Source organism: Sparus aurata, chromosome 11, assembly GCF_900880675.1.
Source record: "Sparus aurata chromosome 11, fSpaAur1.1, whole genome shotgun sequence".
In the NCBI taxonomy this organism is placed as follows: Eukaryota; Metazoa; Chordata; class Actinopteri; order Spariformes; family Sparidae; genus Sparus; species Sparus aurata.
The window spans coordinates 22,463,133-22,487,606 of record NC_044197.1 but is presented as its reverse complement, the minus strand read 5'-3'; the positions used below and the strand labels follow the sequence as shown (position 1 = coordinate 22,487,606).

Below are 24,474 nucleotides of genomic sequence, written 5' to 3'. Positions count from 1 at the left end.
CAGGAGATTCCACCATTTATCAAAAAGTTCACAGTGAACAGGTAAAATAGTGATTTGGATTGATGGATATCATGAAACACAAACACCAGCTTTAATAGTAGTTTTCAGCTTTCAGATTCATTATAACCAGCTGAGGAACCCTGTCTTCAGTTCTATTAAAATGTTTGACACTGTCAAATGTCCACATTGTAAAATTAAGATACAATAAAGTATCAAGTCTATTCATGTTAGAGGAGAAGTGCTCACCTGCTGGATGCCATCATGAACATGTCATTATGGGTCCAGACCAGGCGGGGTGGAGGGTAGCCGCTGGCCGAGCATCTGATCCTTGCGTCCTCTCCTGTTGTAAAGGTTTGATTCCGAGGCTCTACTGAAACCCTGGGCACCTCTAGAGAAATTGTCAAATCAATCAAGAATCAATATTCTGTCTAATTTTATTCACGCATTGGCTGAATTCAATCAATAAATCAATTAATCTGCCAATAACCGCTCTCAAACAGTCAAGGTAAGAATTTGTGAAAGTCAAAATAAATGTGTGACTTTGTTTTGGGTCTTTCCTTAATTTGCATATAATTAATGAAATATAATTTCCAACGTGTAGGACAGGAGTGTATTTGGCTTTGAGAAATTTCAGATAAAAATCTTTACAAAATCTTTCTTTGATACATCAAACTTCTTCCGTGGATTCAGACTCAGCCATACATTTTTTACTGTCACTGTAGCAGGCGGAGTGATGGCAGTTACAACATCTAATAATGTTTCACAGCATATCTTTCACCATCATTTCCTCTTTATTGGTGAAACATGGAGGAATATTGAATCCAGACCCGGAGAACCTGTGTAATCCGAAAAGATTTTCCAATTGATTCATGATGTGCAACTCAGCCCGTCAAGGGCGTGTTTTCTCTTTTCTATTCCCACAGCTAAAATCATCCTCAGGGTCTCTGACCTTTCCACCGTGTATTTAAATACAGTGTGAGAGCTAGTAGTCAGAATGGAGAGACAGAACATTTCCATAACTACAAAAAAAAAAAAATCCTATTTGTGTCTAACACTGACACCCATTAACATCTGGCTTTTGTCTTCAGTGGGAAAGGGTACAAGCTGCATTCATTCCTGCTCTGATGTGATGGAAACAGGACACCTGAGTGGACACTCAACCATTTCTACCCTTTTCCAGCGCGATGCTGTGATGCTCACTGATGTTAAGGACATTGGCACACAAATATGCATTCGGTTGGTGTTGGGTTTGACAGAGAAAGTAAAGTAAAACATATAAATGAGTAACCTCCTGAACATTGTCACTGGCCTCCAAGCTGTTTTCTACTGTTGCCTGTCTAATGCTACATACCAGAAATATAACAGAAAAGCCAACTTGACCACTGTCAATTGAAAAGGAGTCAATAACCTATTTCTTTTTTAGCAGGTTTAAAACACTATTTTTGGTGTAAAAACTGTAGAAGATGCAAGATTCCCCTGCCTCTATTAAAAAATCTGTACATTTTGTGAGTTGGTGAGTTAGAAGAGACTTTCTAAATTTAGTAGGATGCAGCAGATGACAAATTATAAATCATTATCGCCTTCTTGTAGATTCGGCAGGGAAGTGAGATCCGAACACAAGCAGTCACTTGAGACAAGTTTATGCCAGATGTGGACTGACAGAGCTGTCCACTTGTGATTGCCATTCAGGACGACCGCTATTACCAGCTCTGAAAAGGGCCCTTGGGATGACAGAAGGGCCAGTAGTCAAGTTCAAAAGGTTGAACAGACACACATGAATACAGTAGGTGTGAAGGAATGTATAGAGTTTTGTACTTATGCCTCAACGTCAATCATCAGTGATGCCACTTTTGAAAGATATACTGCACATTTACCAGACGCTACAGGCAACACTTTTGATATATCACAACCTTGACTTGAAACAAATTGAAATACCTCAACTTGCCATTATCTTAATCTTAGCGGCGCCTGAGGCTATGCTATGATGATGGTATGACCCAGATAAGGACAAAGGTAAGGGTGTCAGAACAACTGTCGGGCCCCTCTCTGTGTTTAGAGGCTCTCTCCTCACTTCGAGCTTGCGAGGTCACCCTGCCCTCAGGGGGGTAAGGACACCACTGAGTTCAGGAACAAGGAGGTTCTTGAGAGGGAACACGCATTCTTCTACCCTGACTCAGCAGCAGCCGCAGGAAGAAGCCTGTCCTCAGCACTCCCTTCATCACCTGTTCCATCTATCCCTCTTTCTTTCTTCCTCCCTCACTCATCTGAATTCACTCCCACTCACACTATCCTCCGATCTCGACTTCCCCTCTCCTCTGTCTCTATCCAGATCATACTTCATCTCTTCAACAATCCGCAGTGGAGTTTAGCGGTTGTTTTTAAAGATTCCCTTGCACACTGAAACAGCAGGAAAACAGCTACATATCTCAGCCTATTCATTTACTTTGTTCGGCAAACAACAAAACTGTGTATCACATCCAACTTACGGTGAAGATTGTTAAGTCAGCGCTGGTACAGCCTCCTTTCTCCTTCCCTCTTTCTCCCAAACAAACTGTGTGACAATCTTGTTCTTATTGTCATTGAAATTTTGATCTGTTTATGTCCTCCAACTACTGAACAAGCAGAAGAAAAGATATTTGACTGCTGATGTTGGAATATGGATACATATTGTCTGGCATATTGATGTTTAAAGACATTGATTCATGTGGCTTGAGACCAAACCACTGACACTGTAATGGTCTTAGTGTGGACATGCCTTCAGTTCCACTGTGTTCGGTCCAAATGCTGTAAAATGTCACTTCAAAGTGGGACTTATAACTAGAAGGGGACTGACCAGGGGGTAATTAGGTAACCCCCAGGGCTTGCTAACAGCTGTTTAAGAGAGAAAGAGATGAGGAAGGAAAAACAAAAGAAAAAAAGGAAAGAAGAGGCAGTAAGGTACTAGGTAAAGAAAAGAATGAAAAGGAAAGATGTGAGGGGATGATAAAGAAAAAAATATCCAGTCAAACCAGGGAAAACTTCTTCGGGCCAATGCAATGTATCACTCAGTGAGATGAGCCAAATGACAGAGTTCCCCTTCAAACGTGTCTGCAGCTCTGGTGTGACACCTGCAACTTTTCAATCTGTGTCTCTGCACTCACTTTGCAGAGACAATACAGCTTATATAGAAGCATAATATAGAAAGAGTCTCTGCAACATCCAAAACAAAAGTAATTAACACCCTCTGCTCATGGTCAAGCTTGTGCAGCCACATCAGACAGGTTATCCTCCAACGATTTTCACTTGGCAGCTACACAGTTGACTACAAATGACAAATGACGCGACGAGATCCGCACGAGATGAGTAGATAATAATAACACTTCCATTTTTGTGGTGAACTTATCCTTTAAGGTGAGGTGAAACGATTACTTCTAAAAAAAAAAAATTGTTTTAAAGAGAATGCATGACATGTTTGGCTTCATATCATAAAGATCTGGCGGGACACAGGCAAGGAGGAATTCCAGCAGCATAAGGTCTTTGAATTAACTTCATCTGGCACTGATGGTTGTGTAAATTCGAGATGTTCATTTGGACAGAATGGATTATGTAAAATAAAAACATAATTTGCTGCTCTCACTTGCTTTCTTTCAATGCTCTGTAGCTCCTGGGTTTTTTCCTCAAAGGCTGAAATCAACTGCTAATGACAGGTTTTAGTGACTCTATTACATCGCCATTTCCTGGCCAGGCCCAGCCCGATGCTCTGCTGTGCTGGCCGGATAGCCAGCAATACTCTCTTCCATCTGCACAGCAACGTGTTCCTGATTCTGTGTCAGTAACGTATTAGGAACAGCACTGTGACAGCTGTGCAGAGGTGGAAAACTCTACTTTAGCACTGCCTGAGAGTCAGGCATAAATAATTTTCACACGTCCCGTAAAGCATTAGAGTGAATTATAGGGAGCTGGGGAGGGAAGAGGGGCTCATGTATTTGGGAAGGAGTCTGTGTTTGCCAAGAGTCTTATTCCTCCATGGTGTAAATCACACAGAAGAAACATTCACACATACAGAAGACAAACACGATTAAAGATCAGCCCAGTTGTAGGCCGATGTGTGTTTCAGTAGCTTGTTTCCAACGTAAATCTGTCACAAACTTCTGATTTCACACCACTGAATCATATAAATGCATGCAGGTACAACACACGCTCCTCACCTTGCACAGTGAGGTAGATTCGCTCTGCCGTCACCCCTCCTTCGTTTATAGCAATGCACTCGTACCAGCCAGAATGATCCGGGGTCACAGAGGACATCTGAAGCGAGAGGTTGGTCAGAACTTGCACCCCTGGGTCCAGACGGGCATCGTAGCCTCCTCTCAGCCAGGTGAGGTTGAAGTTGACCGTGCTGACGACGTGGCAGGTGAGGACGGCACGGGAGCCAGGAGACACAGTTACATTACCTTCGACTGTGATGGCTGGAGGCGGCTCTGCAGGAACAAGACATGTTGTTGTTGGCAGCTGCCAGGAACTTTACATCATAAAGAAAGCTAACCAATGTTGACGTCTATAGAAATCATGCCATTCTACTTTCAGTCAATGAATAAAGTCCTCTGGATTATTAATAAAAACCTTGACGAGGTCACAAAGTTGACCTGGAGACTACAGAAACCCTGCATTACAGACTGGAAGTGCTGAAATATGTTAATGCTTATCAAGTCAAAAATATGACTTCCATTTGCATTATGGGAAATGTAGGATCTATGATTTTGACTAGTGGCTAAAGGTTAAGATATCTCTGCTGCTTCCATTTTGACGTGAATGCAGTATTATAATGATGGAAAAGTAGTAATAAAATAAAATGTTACTGTTCACTTTAGTGACTGTACATGGAGCTGTCATCCGGCGTGAACCTCCATCATCTGCCTCCGCCCTTACTGACGTCTGTCTAACCTTCATCTAATGCAATACTGTCACCTACAGTGTGTATGTATATATGTTTCTTAGCTTTGTTTATTTCATGTAACCTGTGTGCAGAGTAATCAGATTTCTGATCAACACACCCATTAGAAATCATGTTAATCATATTTCTCTCTCTCACTGTTCTGTCTTTACTCTCGTCACGGAGTCAAAAACACTCGTCCCTCGAGCCTCGGTGTGTTGTCACTCAATTCTGTCAGGCGTGAGCCAGAGCTGAACAGTGAAAAAGGGAAGGGAGGGACAAAGAGAGAGAAAGAGAGGAGAGGCAGCAGAGGCTTTGGCTCTGATAGAAGGAGGATGCTGGGGAATTCAGCACAGCTCATTGGGATTAGGATGACATAAATTTGGAGCTGATGTGTGTAAAGTGTGAAATGCGGTGCCCTGCCATCCTGTTCAGTGGATATGTAAGATAGGTTGGGGTTGTGGGTGAGGACAATTAATTTAACTACATTTCAGAGATGTCATAAGAGGCAGAAGTTGGACGAACTAAGTCCTCTCTGCGCTTTTGGACTATGAACACGATGGGCGAGGTTTCAATAAGGAGTTTACACTTTACATTGCACAGATCCCTGCCTGGCTCCCTCTCTCCTTTTTCTGTTTCATAAAGTGTCTTTCAACGACCTCTCACTCTCTTTTTCTCCACACTCCACCTTCTTCCTCTCTGCTTGCCATTCATCAAGTTGATGAGGCTCCGGTGAATTTCACCAAAGCAGGAAGTTTTTTGGAAAGCAAAATTTGGACAGGGAGACTTTTACTGAGTGCACTGGGGCTCAGGTGCTGTCAGGTCTGGTGTCTCATAATGGAAAGGGCCCAGACTGAAAAATAAATGCACTCCTGAGTATTTTAGAACAGGCAGAGATGATTTTTTTGTTTTGGCCAGAGTTGAGACCGAAGGTATAACTCATCATATGATCCAACTGGTTTATCTGTGCTCAAAGCTTTGATGATCACGATGATCGCAAAATCATCACCCTAGTAATTTACTGCTACATCGTAAATCAGATAAAAAATTGTTACACATTTGTTATTTCTTATGTCAACGTGTAAGTATTTCGAAGCTTGAGCTCTTGACTGCACGGGATGTACACATTTAACGGTGTCCTCCTCTGCTGAGTTGTGATGTCAGCTAGCTTAATCAGTAAGCTCGCCTTTCTCCCAGGACTAGATGTAAACGGACATCTTCTGCATGGCGATACGGTGGCGGGTGTAGATCATTAGAAAGAAAATAGTTCCTACATGACACACGGCGTAAAACAAGGTCTGTGGATTATCTTGAGTAATTGGGTCATGTTTTCTGGGGGGCTGCCGAGTTTTTCAAATGTTTTTTTTTTGCCGTTTTGAGCCCCAAAAGCCAAGTGCCATCTAGTTCCATTATATTCGAGAAAAGGCAGACATCCTTGTGGCCGATGTCTCCAAACCTCACTAACTCACATTAAGGCAATCTAGATGGGGAAAAAAAGGACGAAAGGTGAGAGGAGAAATACGTATTTTTTTATTTGGGGCAAAAATGTCCCTTTAAGCTCAGATGTTGTAATGAAGCCGTGCACTTGAGTCACATACAACAATCACCGTTCTGTTTTGTCTTGGTGCACAGCCTGGAACTTATTTACAACTTTACATGCATTCTCATCTTACATCGTCTATACAGGCCACTGCTTTACAAACTGGGCACAAAAAAAACATTTTATAAACCCCATGACATGATTGCTGTGAGGCATGGATTACAACGTCATGCAAGGCTCAAATTTTCCATAAAACTACATTAATTCCAACATCGTGCAGGTTCTCTGCAAGGGAGCCACAGCAAGAGGCCTTGAACCTTTGCCGACACCGACTAATGCTTGGGGCCTTACTGTATGGCCGTAAGTGCTGTAAGTGTATGTGTGTGAGCATTTGTGTAAACCTACTAAGCATGACATAAACTTGGGGCACCATTTCACTCAAGGTATTTGTATTTGTTATTTCTGAAACATGATTCAGGACATTTAAGTCACTTAAAACACATTTAGTCTGGATTTAGTTTTTGATGTTTTAAATAATGTCAATGTGTTTTTAAAAGGTATTATTGAAAGTTTTCATTATCACAACATCAGGCTGGAGGGCTGTGTTTGATTGACAGCAGCTGTCAAGCTGGAGGGTGCCAGTGTTGCACCGTAGGGAAAGAGAGACTGGATTCTTGGATGGCCGTATCAGCAAACTTCAGCACAAGTGTTGTGTTCATGTTTATAAATTAGATAAGATGGAGACTTTAGCAGAAAGGCCACTGTAGCTGTTGTTCGGCTCTTGTCGCAGGCTAGTGTCTGGCTCAGTGTGACCATCTGCTTGGCTAGAACACCAACGTTAGCTATTATGCAAGATCTGATTGGTAGTGAGCAGGTCCGATGTATGCTCTACCAGACAGAGAGCAGTTTAATTTCAGTTGGACAACAAATTGTCCACTGACCTTCAAGTCGATCCATCACAGACCAATTACACTTGTTGACACTATAATGCTTGCCAGCCCCTGAGCATTCCTGTCTGACAGTCCTGGCTCATTGCACATCGTGATGGAGGGTAGCTCACCATGAGATAAACTGCAGCTTTACAGTCCATTGACAAAAGTCAACACTGTTGTCTATGTAGTGAGTCATTCAGATATGTTGTAATAGGCCCTTGTGTGTTATTGAAAATTACCAACAGAGTGAAGACAAATTTTTGCCCAGACAGGGATTAATTAACTTCTTCTTCTTCAGCTATTTTTATCGAGAATATGGTTAATCTCATATTCGTCATTGCTTACTTATGTAATTATAGTACGCAACCTTTGCATTTGTGCATGGGATCATGAATTCAAATGTGTCAAGCTGAAGCAGAGAAGTTGGACCCAAATGCAACAAGACAGACAGACAGGGAGTGCAGTGGTTTAGTTCTCGGTCACCGCAACACAAGAGACAAGTAAAGTCAAAGAAAAAAATCAGGGAAACACAGAGACTGGATTTAAATACAACTACATTAACGAGGGGATGAGGTGTAGGTGGAGGGACACACACAGGTGACAGGGCTGAGCTAATTAAACAGATACAAGACAGGTGTGGAGGGAAAATCAGGCTGGTGAGGAGCAAAACATGAAAACAGGAGGACAAACTAAGAAATAACCAGAACATACATGAAGTTAAACTAAAATGACATGACCATTACAAATCAAATATGTTGATGAAGTTGCCTGTAATCACTCCGTACATGTTGAATGAGTCTCTGTGTGTGTTCTTACCTGATACATCCAGGAAGGTGCGAGCTCTTCCAGTCCCAGCGCTGCTGATAGCAATACACTCGTAGTAGCCCTCATCCTTCAGAGTTACCTGGGGTATTTCCCACGATGCGTTGGCAGACTCACTAGAATCAACAAGATGAACATTCAATACATCTACCTTCACTGGGTGTTGAGAATAAAGGTAAATCCATTCACTCTGCTACTAGCTCATTCCTGGTGAAAACAGATGAGATACAGACGATAAACCCCTTCAAGCATAATATTTGACTTATGATAGTGGGCTAATAAATAAAATTTACTTTAAAGACAGTCTGTGAACTGACACACATCACCTCCTCGGCCCAGCTCACCTGAAGAGTTGGTCCACCCCAAGTCGCCTCCCCTCCCTGCTAAAACGCAGAGTGAACGGGATCAAGCTGTCAGCCTGGCATCTTACAGCCCCTCTCTGCAGGTAGTAACCAGGACTTTTAGCTGGCATCAGCACCTTAGGGGCATCTGAGAGAGACATACAGTAAATGACAAAGTTAATCACTCAGTCAGTTAACCAATCAAATGACTAAATCTAAATATGGATGGCATCCTGCATCACTGACCAGGTATAATGCTGGAGAATGAAACGCTGGACACTCTCTGGAACAGGAAACCGTCCAGGTCATATCCTGTCACTCTGAGGAAGAAGGCCTCATTGGGTGGAATGAACTCAGTAATGTTCCAGAGGCTGTACGGCTGCCGCCCAGGGTAGTAGCGGATCGGCAAAGTTTTGATCACTACGCCCGTGATTGACAGGAGCTCGAGCCTGTCAGCCCGAGCCGGGGGTAAAAGCCCGGTGGTGTTCAGGAGGATGTGGGTGGGAATACCTGCAAAGTGAGTATGACATATACTGTATACTTTGCTGTAAAGCTGAAAAGATCTAAGTGATTACAACAGGTGACGGTGATAACAGACAACAGCTGTGGTGTCCTTTTTTATTTCTTATAATTTGGCAAGGTTGACCACACTGACCTTGAACTGGCCGACTGAAGGTCTTTTTGAAGTCCATGGTGGGCTTTCTGGAAAACCCAGCTCGGAAGTCGATGGTGCTGAGACCTGAGATACGAACTGAGTGTCTTCCTTCACTAGAGGTCTGTGTCAGAGAAAGGAGACATTTAGACATATGTCCAGGTCACTAGGTGTGTGTCTGATAATGTGACTCTGAACTACTGGCTAGTCCATCTGTGTTTTTCTGGCCATATCCTCATAGTTAGGATTAGGCCATTTTTTCTCACAATAGCATCAGGCAAATCATAGAGACCGGGAATTCAGTGTCCTATTCAGTTCCCAAACCACACATAAACTCATGGGCATTAACGAACAACCCAACAGAGTAATGAAGCCAACTGAACAGCTATACTGATTGGAAAAATTACTTCATGTGGCTGTTCCTTGGGTGACATGTTGTAAATAATGTAATGGTATTGCTGACATGGGGGACATGAAGCTTAACTAACATGATCAACAGAATGTGATGGAACAGCAGTTTTGACATTTTGTCAAAGACGTCTACATTTTGTGCTGCAGTGATATCTACCGAAGTTATCATGCAAACCAGCTAGCCACTTTGTACCTAAAGATGTGAAAGTCCGATAGCAAACAACATCAGCACTCCCTTGGTGCTCCAAGCTACCAGTCCGGGCAGAGTTAGCTAAAACGACTGCTAGCTGCACGGTAAAGTGAGCTGGTTAGCGATAACAGCAGCTTCGGTTATCAGCAGTTAGCAGCGGCTACTCCTGTGAAATGCTGCCCCCTGTATGTTTGGAATATAAATTCAACAGGTGGCCAAATCTTACATAATATGCACCTTTAATGAGTTACCAGTATGTTTAAGTGCGAGTGAGTTTTAAGAAAATGTAATGATTAAGGTAATAAGAATGTGAATGGCAGTTATGTTGGATAGGGTAATTGTGATGTGATGTTTATATCTTACAACCCTAATCTGCAGTATTACATGTTTGTACCAGACTGATTTGGTCAAAACAGTTTTATACAACTCAACAAAACAAAATATATTTTTCAAAGGCAACACTGAGTGGTCTAAATGACAGACACAGACACACTGGGACCATTGTGTAACAGCCTTTTGTATGCCAACCATCCGAGCATGTCCAGACAAGCCGCTCTAAAGCAAGTCAAAGCTGACTGTCAAATGTCAAACCCGAGCTTATAAAACATCCACAATTCAGAGATGACCCATTCAGTCTGACATTCACACTTTAATTACAGAAACGCGGCCTCTATAATCAAAGAGTGGCTAATGGCTCATGTGCTCCTCATCATGTGGAGGTCTTTTGAAGCTTTGAGAGAGACACAGACAGAGTAATTACAATGAAATATAGGTTGGTGAGAGGTGGAAACTCCTCACCTGAGGTGTCACAGACACTGACTCACAATGCAGAGTGAGGCATGCAAAGCCTAAACTGTCATTTGCAATTGCCTGAAATGAAAGATAATGTGTGGATTTGCAGCATTTTACAGTTCTACCTGATACAAACTTAAATTCGCTGTAGCAAGAAAACTACCAGACAGGCTGGCGCAGCGCATGTAGGCAGACGGATACAAAGAAACAGGAGGTTAAATGGCTCAAACAATGAGGTAACCCCAGGACAAAGGGGATCTGGCACAGCCTTAAATGCTAATGCCTGCCATCACGCAAAACAATACAAGTCGTGGTCATCAAACCTGCCCTAATGGCCACCATGGAGTTACCCCGGGTCATTAGTTGGCTGTAAATGAGGCCATAATTAGGGGAGGGGTCCTTAAAAGGTCATGCTCTTACCAAAGACAAGAACAGTCCCTGTCATTTAAACCGCTCATTTCCCAATTTTACACCCACCCGGATGGATTGACCAGCACAAGTCTCGGAGATACCCACACTCAGCTGAAGCAGCTCTTGTGTGGCTGAAGTGAGACAACTGATACAGATTTTTACATTAAAGACCAAATGATATAAATGTTTAAAACACACATGCAACACTCATGGTTTGTTTTGCACATTAACATGACAGGGACATAAGATTTGTTCAACGCTTTTTTTTAAATACACAAAACAATATCATCTGAGGTTCCTTAAGGATTACACTATGGAACATTTTATTGAAAGTCTTCGTTGTGTTATACAAAGCACTCTGAATTGTCTTTGTTTTGTACATGTCCATCCATGTGAGCCCACCATCTTCACTCCACCGCAACATCCAATTAAAGTCAGATTAAAAGGGATCAAATTCCTTTTCGCACACAATCTATATAGCCTGCAGGCCATGGTCCTGACACTGGAACCCAGCATGGCAGAACTCTGAAATCCCCCGAAAGCATTTATCCGCATTTCGTAAGATGTCCTGGGAAACAACATCTACAAAAAAGAGGGAGATATTTTTATTCCGCGAGCCTGTTACAGCGATGTAAGGGACTGAGGATGGAAAAGGCAGAGTCCAAGAGGAGAAACAGTAAAAAACAAGATGTAATGGGAGAGAGAACAGAAGATTCTCCTGTGCGTCTCTGCAGGAGAGCATTAGAGGAGTTAATGTGTTTGGGCGAAGATGCACAAGAGACTCGTGAAGAAAGGTGAGACAGGGAAAAGAACAAGAGGCAACTGCAGGACAGAGATGAGACTGGAGGATGCGATCACTCTTTTGTCTGTTAGATTTCCCTCATCACTTCTCTGAGCGCTGTCCATCAACATATTAACTCGCAAAGAATGGAAAGACCTCAATCGAAAAACCTTCTGTTAGGTTGTCTAAACTGATGTTAAACAGAACACACAGTGATGCAGAATTATGAGCATCTTTAAATCCCAAAGTTTCATTTAAGTAACCCCAGTAGAGAATACTGAGTGTCATGAAGCCAAAAAATCAAATCTAAACAATCGATCAAAAGTTCTGCCAGAGGTAACATAACATATCGGGGAGTGTTTTTAGTCTCTATTACACAGGAGGGGAGAATAAGGCCAGCAATGCAACAGTTAGAAATGTCGATCTACTGCCAGGTTTTCTTGTGTGAACAGAGAAAAGGCTCCATACAGTCCACTGGTGTTTAGTGACAGACCACAGCATGAGATTAACCCGGGGGTTAAGTGCAGACACAGCTGGAAAAGCCTTGTTTCATCTTATACAGTAAATCCACCTCCTCAAGTTCAAAAACAAAAATGCAATGCTGGCTGAATGCATGCTCGACATCCATGTTACTTTTTTGAGACAGCTCTCTCTATCTTGATAAATGAATGCGCGCAATTATAAACTTTAAATACAGTGGTTCTCCCGTAATGACCCGTGGGGGATTAGAGGGGCATTAAAAGCCATGAGAAGAAGAGAAAAGGAGAAGAAAGAGAGACTGTGGTTGTATGCTGTATACTGTGTATTAAGATTGAGCTGGGCGAACCAACAGGACAGGACAGGACAGGGGTGTGACATTTAGACGACGGGGTAACTTGTGCAAGCCACCACTCGGAGTTTGAAAAAGCTGCTAGCAGTGGTTAGCAACTATCTTAAAGAAGAGGAACAGGGAAAAAAAAACATAGGTTGGAAGACAACAAGGTCCAGGAGCTCTTTACTCTCCAAGAAGAGGACCGTTTGGAGACTGTAACACTGCACGTCAACACTCAGTGCGTTTACATGGAACTCAAGAAAACCGAATCACTGGGTTAGTCCGACTATGATCGGATTTTTAAGATACATGTATACACCTTAGTCTGACTAAAATCGGACCGGATCGGATTCCTCATAGTCTAATTAAAACACCTAGATTATTCGATTGATAGTCGCATTACTCCTGCATGTATGCGTCTTCTACGGAAGTAGAAGGGCGGTGGCGGCGTCTTTTCTCCGAAATAACCGCAAGAAAGAGCGCCATTGTGCATCTAGTTTGTGTAATTATCATGTACACCATATACGAAATGTACAAAGATGTAGCTTCGTCTCGCTCTTCGTTTGCCATCTTTCTCGAAGGCCGAGGCAGAGTTTGTTGTTGCTGGTGACGTAAAGAGGTCAGCCGGAGGTGGCTGTGTTTCCACTAGTTGAAATGGATACAGCGCCACCTGTCGTACCGGGGTATGACATGCTCCAGACAATAATCCGATTTTCTCACCGGCATGTATACTCGGACAATTGCAGTTGTCTGATTGAGTAGCATAGTCGAACTATGGCTGTAATCTGACTAAACTGTGCATGTAAACGTACTGACTATTGCATTTTACATCATGATCTTCACGCTTCTTCTGCATCTATTTTTTTTGGCTCAGCGTCAGCATAAGGAAGGGTCTTCGTTTCAAGTCTTTTTCCATCTTTGTCAATCTGTAAAAGGGGCTTTTGCGAGTTAATCTGATCTCTTCCACTCTAAATCTAACACATAACACAGCTATGCAGAGATGAGGGAAAGCGCCCCAGCAGGGGTGTACAGAGAACACAGGGGCCATCGAGGCCCCTTCAACAAATCACTCAGGTAAAAATGCTTGTCATTTTCCAACATCTGGCACTGACAGGGCGGGCAGTCAAACGTGTGACCTTTTTTGCATTACCTCGACAGCAGGGTGGAAACAGATTCAACTCACAGAACAGCAAAGGTACCCTGAACAAAAATGTAGCAGTTTGTGTTGACAGCACGGCCTTGAACATGCTTTATCTTCATCTACCAGGCCTGTCTTAAAAATCATCTCAGCGCTCAAATGTGTCTTTGTGATCATGTTTTTGTTTGCTCGGAGATGCTTTCACCAGACGTCACGCATGCTAAATTGATTACATATCACCGTATCTCAACACGCTGATATATTACTGCAGTAATTCAACTTAAGAACCTTCCTCGAGGGCATAGCTCCCGACCGGTGTGTGAGTTGTAACCTCATTCCAAGGTTACACCACTGAACCATTTGCAGTAAGTCTTTATGAACGAACGCTCAGCTCTGGGAATTTGTTGGGAGAAGTAATTTACACACATTCTCGGGTAGAAGTATGAATTGTTTACCTTGATAGACCACATCCCAGGCTGTGGGTCCTTGATGTTGACAACTTTAGCAGAGTTGGGAATGTGCAGGAGCTCCGTCAGGCCATCACTCTTCCCCACCAGCTTCCCTAAAGGCCAACCACGAGCACAGACACAATTATTCATCTTTTCTGCAGCTTTACTGGTGCAAATAAAAGTGCTAAACACATCTTGGTTATATTGATGTTAGCTGTTAAATTATATGCAGATTATTGTCCAATCCAGAACGATCATAGAGAAAAAAAAAAATTTGATTGTTTTTGGTGTAATTACTTTAACTGTACCTGATCTGTGTGCTGTAGTCTTCCACAGCTAGATTCCCCAGTTACAGCCCAGTTGCCACAATAAAATGTTGGCAAATCACAGACAAATTACATGTCTGTGCTACCTATGTGTCATATCAGCATTTCTACAACACTGGTGAAGTGACATATTTCAGATTACACCTATACAAGATGACTTTCTCTAGATGGTTCACAAGACGGCAGTTTTTTTAAGCAAGACATTGTGACATCTTGCAGCCATTCTTCTGGCAACAAAACCTGATATTTAAACCCAAACCACAATCTTTTCATCACCCTAACCAATGAGTTTTTGTGCCTAAACCAAGATCTTAACCACAGCGCTGTCGCAACTTAAAGAATGAAATGTTAAGATGCAACATATCCAACGTACAACACAAAAATTGAGTCTTGCGATTGTGTTGGCACAGAGCTTAATTTCCCCAAAAATTCAAATTTCGTTGATTTAGAGAGTGTGCGACCATAACCTGAAGATTTTACTTAGTGTGAAGCTACTTAAAGGATTGCCTGTTTTTTAAAATCCATTGCACCTGCACTGTTAGTGTCTGAATGCTCATTGTCATTGTTCATACCATTATCTGTCCAAGCAACATAACTGACCCAGGAACAACCAGAATTGTTTTTTGTTTTTTTGTCTGTGTGTTAAATTTACAGTGCAATTTCAGTTTACAATTTTCTAGTACTTTCAAGTTATGTCTGTAAACTAATTCTATTTTTGTTTCTACTTCCACCACCACCCACAAGTATGCCACATTTAAAGAATGAATAAACATTCTGAAATCCTAAAGATAATCCTTTAAATGTACGGTAACACTTCTCTTACCCTGTGGGTTTATTATCTCAATGTTGGGTGCTGGGCCACTGAGGGCCACGGTGACTTCCTTGAGGCTGGGGTCAAAGGGCATCTGCCAGGTGTTGCTGACCCCGCTGAAGTGATCCGTGGACAGCAGGTGGACCTTGGATGACTGCACCGCCTCCTCCACCCATTTCAGAACCTACAGGAAAGGGGAGAAAATGTGAAAAATGCATTTATGTTGTGGAAAATGGAAAACGATGGTATTCAAGCTAGATTAGGTAACACACACACACACACACACAACACACACACACACACACACACACACACACACACACACACACACACACACACACACACACACACACTAACCCACTTAGCTGCATACAAGGTCATCCCCTCAACATGTGCAAAGCTTTCATCAGGAAGTCATGCTCCCTCATGTGCTGCCCCCCTGTTCCCCCGTGTCCCTACGGAGAACTCACGGCTACTGTGTGAGACCCAGACACTATTTAACCCAGACTTTGTAAAGGAGCAGGCATTTGAGACATGAGAGTAATAATATAAAGTGCATTCTTTTCAAAAAGCCGCAGGAAAAATCTGGGTGCACGGAGAAAAATAAATGAGTCGACTGAATTGTAATGAAAATTTACTGAACAGTACAGCTTCTAGATTCACTGTCAATTTGAATATGTTTCTGTAGTATAAGCACTGCAAAAACAAAACAAACCCTGTTCAGGATATTTGATACTTGTGATTCTAATTCACTTTGCTACTTCCTTTGAAATCTGCCCTAGTGGCACAGACTATAAAAAGGGATGCCGGACGTAATCGTGCAAACATTTTTAGTGAAAATTAGCTCATGAGCAAATTTAACAGAAAGACAAAGCAAGAGAGATTGAGAAGGTGATTACATAAATATCAATATCAAATCAATTCTTACTGATGAGCAGACAAAAGAACAAAGAGCGTTAAAAATCCAGAATCTCGTTCTCCCTCAGCGCGGACTCTTATCTTACAGTAATAAAACAGCAATACTATTCAAACTTCAGACTTTGACTCACTGCCCAGTCCAAGACTGATGATTTACGCTTCTTGGAAAGGTTCAAAAGAGCTGAGGTATGCATCAATCAATTAAATGTTTCCTGCACATTTGATCTGGAGTCCAGACTTGAATGTGGGCACAGCAAAAGACACGAGAGACGCTGTAAAACCTTCTACAGACATTTAATTTACACAGCTTAGAGGTACAATCGAGGCAAAGCTGAAATGATTTCAGTACTGTGACCAAAGAACATCTTTTGAAACAATAAAGTATTTATTCTGACTCTGAAACTTGAACATTCGTACTCGCAAAGAAGCAAAGAGAGAGTTCAGAAATGCACATACCTCGTTGACCTGTTTCTTGTCTAGATGGAAGACCTGCCCGGAGCTGGTGGAGGCGATCTCTTCGTAAGCCTTGTAGCCAATGTGAGTCCTATCATCACAGTCCCCTGTCAGCACAAACACCACCTACACACGCATACGCACAGATAAAGATCTGATCTCTTTACATATAAACCAAATACACTGTATGATTTGCTACGACAATATCCAAACCTGTGACTGTTTCTGCTGGATGAGCTGCAGGACTTCGTGGGTCAGCTTGTAATCTTTGGAACGGGCATCTGTAAAGACGTAAATAAAGGATCCTGGCAAGGAAATCTCCAAGGCAATCTTGATGGCACCGACGCTCATCTCGGGACAGTCCCCTCCACCCTGAGGAACAGAGGGGTATCGTCAGCAAAAGGTATGAATGTAACTATGTATGTCTGAGTTTGTGAGCCACTGCCACATTTATTTGAGTTGTCAGTCAAAAATAGAAAATAGACAATGCAACAAATAGAAAATGTTCAACATGTAGAGGACTAAGATTCAAATTACATTCAAACAGAGAAGAAATGATGTGCATTGTTTGCTGTATTTCTACACCACTTTCAAAATCAATCAGTTTGATCTGTCTTTGTCAGCAACTGACTGTCCACTATCTCTGTTTGTGTCTTGTTGGTAGGGTCAAAGACAAATGTTCTCTGGAGCAGCCCGGCAGACATATGTCTGTGTGGCTGAGGGGTTCAGTAGTTAGCCATGGTGCATCACCCCCCAAGATTAGTAACATCTGGATTGGAGTGACCCATGATTTCAGGCCAAGGGGGGTGAAAGGTGAAGAGACAGGAATCTTCTGTCTGTTCTGAACCCCAACATCTCCCCTTTGACAAAAAAAAAAACCCACGCACCCCGCCCTTGATTACCCCCAACATTCTGCCCAATCGTGCACTTTTGTTGCCTAACATCTTCACCCGTACACACAATAGCCCTAACGTCAGAAGAATTTCAATTTCAAGAAAATGTCAATTCCAAAGAGTATCTTTCCATCCACTCCAGCCAAAAACTCTTCAAGGGTTGTGCAGGTGAAGAGGTGAGGGGAGGAAAAACAGACTCAGGAATGAAGCAGCAAGTCAGAGGAAACTGGATCTCTTCCATGCTACACACAACACGCTCGCACTCCAGATTAGCAGCAGCCCACGCCAAGGATGCACTGACGGTGGCCAAATCTCTTTCTTCAAAGGACAGACCTCTGAGTACGACTTGTCTCTCTGTCCGTCTCTCTGTCATTCTTTGACATGAAGAGTGCAAGTTTTGCAAGTTTCCTGTTTTTCTCAAGTATTACAAAACAGGATTTATGCACGACTTCATTTCTCTCTCCAAGTGATTACACAAATACTCGAACTTGGCAGAAGTCTGTTTAGCTTTCTAGCCATTGTATGTTTTTGTTTGTAATGGCGCAGGAAGGCAAATAAACTGAAGACGTTTTTTTTGTTGTTTTTTTTTTCAAAAAAGCAAGGTCAACATAAGACCAGTGCCTTGGAGCTTTAGAGCCCCTCGCTACATTATATGAATGAAAAAAATCACTATAATGGTATAAGTAATTTAAAGTCACAAACTTCTTTCATCGTCCAATGTGGACTGATTGATCGGTCGTGGTTTTTAACAGCTTACGAACGTTCCAGCCCAGACGTCAGTCTGCTGCTCTTATCAAGGCCAGATGACCTTGTGCTACTGCTGCTGATTCCTTGGATTGATGAATGTGATCTTTCCGTTTGAACTCACCTGAACGTACAGCTCTCTCAGCTCATACTGGAATTTCTTGGGGTCCGTTGTGATTGTTACAGGTCCAATCTCTGCAAGAAAACAACAACAGAAAGAGGCTCTGTGATTAATAGGGCCACAGACTGGAGCGTCAGATAAATAACTGAAAGCATTTTTGTTTCCTAAACTCTTCTCTTTGGCCAAATGTTGGTTTTGGCAGATGTGTATGGACATCCAGAGTAAAATGTCACAATATGGACTGCAGTGAGGAAAAACTTCAGGAAGGGTGATATATTAATGGGTAGAAGGAAAGAAGGATATGTGATGGCAATTCAAAAGACTGACAAATGATAAACACATCAAAGAAATGACAAGGAAGATCACACTTTTAAAATGTTTCTCAAGGCATATCGGACATAATGATGACAGAGATCTGAAGGTCTGTACAGATAAGAAAGGAGAGCTCTGGAAGACTTTTGAGACCAGATATACAGTTCTTCTTGTATATCTGGAGCAGAAACGGGGAAAATGATGACGCCCATACTGTCGATGGATAGAAAAATGATGTGATGTCAGTTTATGAATGATCGGATGAATTTGTCGCCAAGTTTACTGAAAGCAATCGAGCATGATGGGCACTGTTGTTCCGCTGGGACTACACAGGCTCTCATTTGTTGAGCGAGACGATGATCTTTGTAAACAACTTAATAGAATAGAATAGAATAGAATACACAGTAAATATGACGTATGACAGACCTTCAACTGGATAGAGTTATATAGTATGTCTGCAACTACGAAACAAAAGAGCCCGCTGTTTTGTTGGTTTGTTGGCTTGTCAGCAGGATTACACAAAAACTACTGAACCAGTTTCCGTTAAACTTGGATGGAGGATGGGTCTCAGCCCAGAATAGCGTCCATTAACTGTTGGTGTAGAGCCGGATAAAGGGACAGATCCCAGAATGTTTTCTCATTTTCTTTAACATTGTGAGATGTGAGAGGGTGGTTTTTCAACATTTTTGATAATTTCTCAAGGTGTTCGCACGGATCTTGAAAATCAGAATATTTAGTTGATTTGAAGCAGATCCAACAAAAAATCTAGATCTAGAAAATGTAAAGATGTTTTACGTGATATTGGCCTAGGCTTGGTTGAATTACAGGGTACTGTTAGGCCTCTGTGGAGGTGTGTGCCCTACTGAGTGCCATCTGCCATTTGTTTGTATTACCTATCCACTCAGATCCATCAGGCCAAGTATATTTATATAGCGAGAAAAAATAACAAAATACACATTTGGCTTCAAGGGAAGGATCATTTTCCCTATCGTTTAATCAGCCAAAATACCAAGTCCAATTCGACATCTTCCAATGCTTTGATGTGTCCAACCAATGAGTCCAATCTTAATACTCAGTTTTCTACATTGAGACATGGAACAGCATCCAATTCTCACATATAAGAAACCTGAAACAGGGAACCTTTTTATTATTTCATAAAGATTACCAAAAAGACTCACTGATTAACAAAGTAGTCGCAGGTCTATTTTCTGTCAATTAACCTATGTATCTAGTTGTGTGTTATGCTTGATGCCTGTGACATTTCACAATAAAATGAAAAAGTTATAAATATAAATGATAAAATAAATTAATTAATTTAATTTTCATGCATCAGCACCCACGTTCATTAAAGGTCCTTTTTGTAAGAAGTTGATTTTTTATTCTCATTTCCAACTGCTCAAATAATGACACACTGGGTTTCCCAATTTATTGAAAACTGACGCTTTGGGTTTGTAGGATGGGTCGGCCGCCATCCCAAAGTGTCAGTTATTAATGATTTGGGAGACTCAAATATCTGTTTTTGTTACAAAAAGCCCCTTTGATTAAAATACTTGTTATTGATATGGAGCTCTGACACGGAGTTACCATTACTTCACATATATGACATTAAAGATCAGAGCGCTCTACAGATTTTGATTGTCACCAGCAAATATCAATGTGGAAATGTCATCATTGTGACATCCATCTTGTGTATCTGGGCAGAAAGTGAAGGTGTAACCCTCTTCTTGGGTTATTGGCCTCTCTGTGGCTGCAGATGAAAGACAGATGCAATGCTCTTGTGTCACTGTAGCCCAAGTGAGGCCATCTTTCATAGTACCATTAAAGTAAGGACCGACGCCACTTTGTGACAACACGGCATGTGCTCTGTACCTCTACCAGTGTGGGTAGTCACCGCTGTTTCTCGGCTTACTTTGTTCTATCCGTTAATGAGCTGCTAAGCCCCTTCTTGAGTCAAACTGTGTGACTTCAGCCACTGCAGCTGTGCTGAGGAATGAGCCTGATGAGGGGCTGCACACACACTCAGGTACACACACACACACACACACACACACACACACACACACACACACACACACTACAGCTCTGCACATGCAAGCAGATTGGAAAACAAGGTTTCCCTTGTTGAAGAGAGGTAATTTCGAAGGATCCCCGACTTTTGAAACAGGACACAGTTTGAAGCGTTTTACAGTCTGAGTGCTGAGCCTCATTAAACACACTTACCATTGAGAACTTTCTATTCTTCTGTCTCAGCTGTTTGGTTTTTTAAAGTAAAAACATTTAAGGTCTTTGAATTTGACATTACTTTGTTCAAGGAGGCATCAGAAGCACTTGCTTTCTATTAATTTCAACCAGCATCACTTTACATTTCTTCTGGAGAAACACTCCACAAGCACTTTCATTTTCTACAATAACATACACAAAGAAGTCAAAAGCCTTTTTTCCAAATTACCCAGATTTTGGCATCCTTGTAAATTCTCAAGGTGGAGGGCAGGAACATTCGCAGCGATCAGAGACACTTTTTAAAACTAACATGGAAATGTGTCTGGCTGCTATGAACGGAACATGGATCTCCAGCCAAAGTTTTCAGAGATGGAAAAACTGACATCTCTTTCCTTGTGGGAAAAGTTCCCATGGCTGTTGTAGTATTCTTTAGACCATTTTGGCTATGGTGCCCCTAACCACAGTCACCCTCTTTGCACCAGCACTGTGGAAAACCAAAGCTAATAGTCATGACCTCCAAACAGTATGAGATGACATGAAGCTCGTCAAGCTCTGTATTGATCTTTGACTTTGACATCTCAAGATAAAGAGAACACTGCTGCTCATTGTTATTTTCTCTCTAAATGTGCATTTATCCACATGTAGAAACCAGAGTATGAGTACTTGCCTTAGTGCCAGTTCCAAAGTTACAAATATTCGTGCCTGGGAGCTTCCAAGCTCTTGCAGTCCACCAGAACTGTTGGGGGTTAAGTGTCTTCCCCAAGAGCACCTCAGGCATTGTGGTTAAGAGTAGGGAAATCATTACTGCTTCATTTTCAAAAAAATGTTCCCCCTGCAGGTCTGGAGACTCAAACCAGTGTTCCCTTGTGCTAAGGAACCTTTATGGTAGAGCCTGACAGATGTGCAGTTTTATATATTTATACAAGGGAGTAAAACATCTGATATACCGGCCAAGATACACACATTTTTTGCAGTGAAACCCCTCATATGTGGTTATCAAACACTTTTGCTGCACGATGCAGGATATTTGACAGCTTAACAATAAACTTTATTGTCCCCAGTGAACTGGAACAATAAACTTCACTTGGAATTTAATAATCATAATGCCCCAGGCATTTCCCTGTGTTTACACCAAACATAAAGCAAGTTTTTAATGTGACGTATATACAAAGCCAGTGCAAAGCAAATACACAAGTAGAAAATATTCAACTTGAGCGGAAAAGTTGTCCGTGTCATGGGGCTTTGCAGAGGGTTGCGTGGTTAGGATCTAACGGAGCAGCGGGACAGAGCCACCGCTAAGCCTTGAGAGCTGGCAAGCTCTGGAGGAGGGCAGAGTCAGGGTTTCTGGAGGAATAAACACCCGCAGTAATACTCAACTCTGCTCTGATCCAGAGCCATTTGGCAGTGGGAGGAGAGCTTGGAGCTTAGAGTCTGCTGACTGGAGGGGAAATGTACTTCAATTAATGAATGCTCAGCGAGGAGAGGGGAAGAGACTGGAGGGAAACAATTGTTGAGCCTCATTCCCAGGTCGTCAAATACCGATGCTCTGGGTTGGCGATGCACAGCATTAGCTGTCTAAGCGAATTGTTTTTTCAAACACGGACGATATTTGACTTCCCCATTCATCTGCCACATTGAAATCTCCCAGGACACGTGGACCGGCACTAAAGGAGACTCTGCTACACATGTAGGAGAAATGTTCGCACGGTGTTCTGGCCGCAACACAGGAAATAGCTGTAATGCTTTTTTTGTGATGAAAAGAAACACATAAATGGCATGAACATGGCCAAGTGGATGAAATCAGAGTGAAAGAATGCTCTAAAGTCTGACAAAGAAGGAAGAACAAAGGAGAGAAAATGACCAAATCAAACAAACCTCAAAATGATGAGATGAGCTGATAGTTGTTGACACAGGTGGACTTGAAATAAACATGCAAAAAAAAATAGCTGCAGCCACCACCTCCATATTCCCCGCAGCATTCACCCGTGATGCCGGCAGTAAAGGCATACATCTGTAAATCACGTGCGAGCTTAAACACTCACAGAAAACTCTAATGGGATGGAACAAACTGGGCAACTGTCCAGCAGCAAACTTAGTTTCACCTCCACTGACATTAGGGCTTAAAGTAATTTGCTGGGAATCTCTCATGCATTCACTGTGGAGTGAGTTTCTCTTTCCTTACAACATCAGCAGCAAGGAATTCCAAGGCCAATGCACTGAAAGGTCACGGCCGGTAACGTCTTCCAACCAAATAAATTCTGAATTTTGGCAGCAATAAATAAGACAAGAGAGCTTCTCAAGCTGCTTCGGTGCATAACAGACAATTGAAAGAGACATTGTTCTGTGAACCTCTGACATTTTTTCAAAGCTGTGCCCATGATATGATGTGGCAGTTTGGGAAAGTTTTGCTCTTAATGTGCTCTGTGTTTGTTGATGGCAGTTTATGTAGCAGCGGCAGCAAACCCATTTACCTTCTACAACCTTTGTTTCCACTTTATGAGTCCTGAAGGCAAAGACCGTCCTCTTCCCAACTCATAATCACTCTGTTTATAAAGGTCTAATCATAAGCTCCAGGAAACCAATGCTGTGGCAATATAGACCAACAGGAACCCCTAAACTGAACCTCCTGTTTGTCGTTACCAGTAGTTACACAGGAAAAAATGGCTTCAACTGTTAAAGGATATGTTTCCCCAAAAATGAAAAATTCAGTCATTATCTACTGATGTCTGGTGAAGTTTCATAGTCCACAAAACATTCCTGGAGCTTCACAGTATTCTCCTAAGCAACTGAAGTAGATGGAGACTTCAATCATAAAGGAACAACCGGAAAACACACAAAATGGCGATCCAAGACTTCAGACGCCCTGAGATCCCAAATTGATTTTAAAAGGTGTTATTTGCACCCTGTTTAAAGCCAAAATCTTTGCTGTAGCTGATAGGCTGAAAGCGTTAAAATTGGGAGCATAAGCTTAGCCATGCGTCAAAGCTGTAAATAACACCTTTTCAAACCAACTTAAGATCTCAGGGGCTCATGACCCTTTGATTATGCCATAAATAGCTGTATGGAGCCATTTAATGTTCCTTTTTGGTAGTTTTTTTACATTCTAAAACAATCCCCATTCTGCAGAGTACAAAGCCTTACCTCACTTTTCATCAGCATCAGGCTGAGTAGATAATGACGGAATTTTCGTTTTTGGTGAACTGTTCCTTTAACTTTTTCCTATTTTACTGGCACTGGTGAATACACCGTTCAAGATTTTTTTTGGCAAAACTGCAAACTGATTTCAACGAGTGACGGTATGTTACAAGTGCAAGTACTTCGCTCAAACTATGGTCCTGTCAAAGAAGTTTCCCTGTCGAACAAAATCCAACAGGTTATACAACATGTAGCTGTTACAACACTTAACAGCAGCAGAGGCTGTAAACACACACACACTGCTTTCTGTCATTCTGCTGACTCAGGGTAAACCTTGCCAGAACGAGAGTGGCTGTCATCCT

General features: G+C 42.1%; 1 protein-coding gene across 1 annotated transcript in view; it reads right to left on the bottom strand.

The window, feature by feature from the left end:
- Positions 1-24,474, bottom strand: part of hmcn1 (hemicentin 1) — a 94,440-nt gene that overhangs the window by 52,990 nt on the left and 16,976 nt on the right. The window contains exons 3-13 of the mRNA XM_030432871.1: positions 18,449-18,519; positions 16,901-17,059; positions 16,691-16,813; positions 15,329-15,500; positions 14,186-14,292; positions 9,200-9,320; positions 8,791-9,054; positions 8,548-8,692; positions 8,198-8,319; positions 4,188-4,457; positions 247-388 (exon numbers count right to left, since the gene is read on the bottom strand). Coding sequence (XP_030288731.1) covers positions 247-388; positions 4,188-4,457; positions 8,198-8,319; positions 8,548-8,692; positions 8,791-9,054; positions 9,200-9,320; positions 14,186-14,292; positions 15,329-15,500; positions 16,691-16,813; positions 16,901-17,059; positions 18,449-18,519 — 1,696 coding nt within the window. The remainder of the gene's footprint in view (positions 1-246; positions 389-4,187; positions 4,458-8,197; positions 8,320-8,547; positions 8,693-8,790; positions 9,055-9,199; positions 9,321-14,185; positions 14,293-15,328; positions 15,501-16,690; positions 16,814-16,900; positions 17,060-18,448; positions 18,520-24,474) is intronic.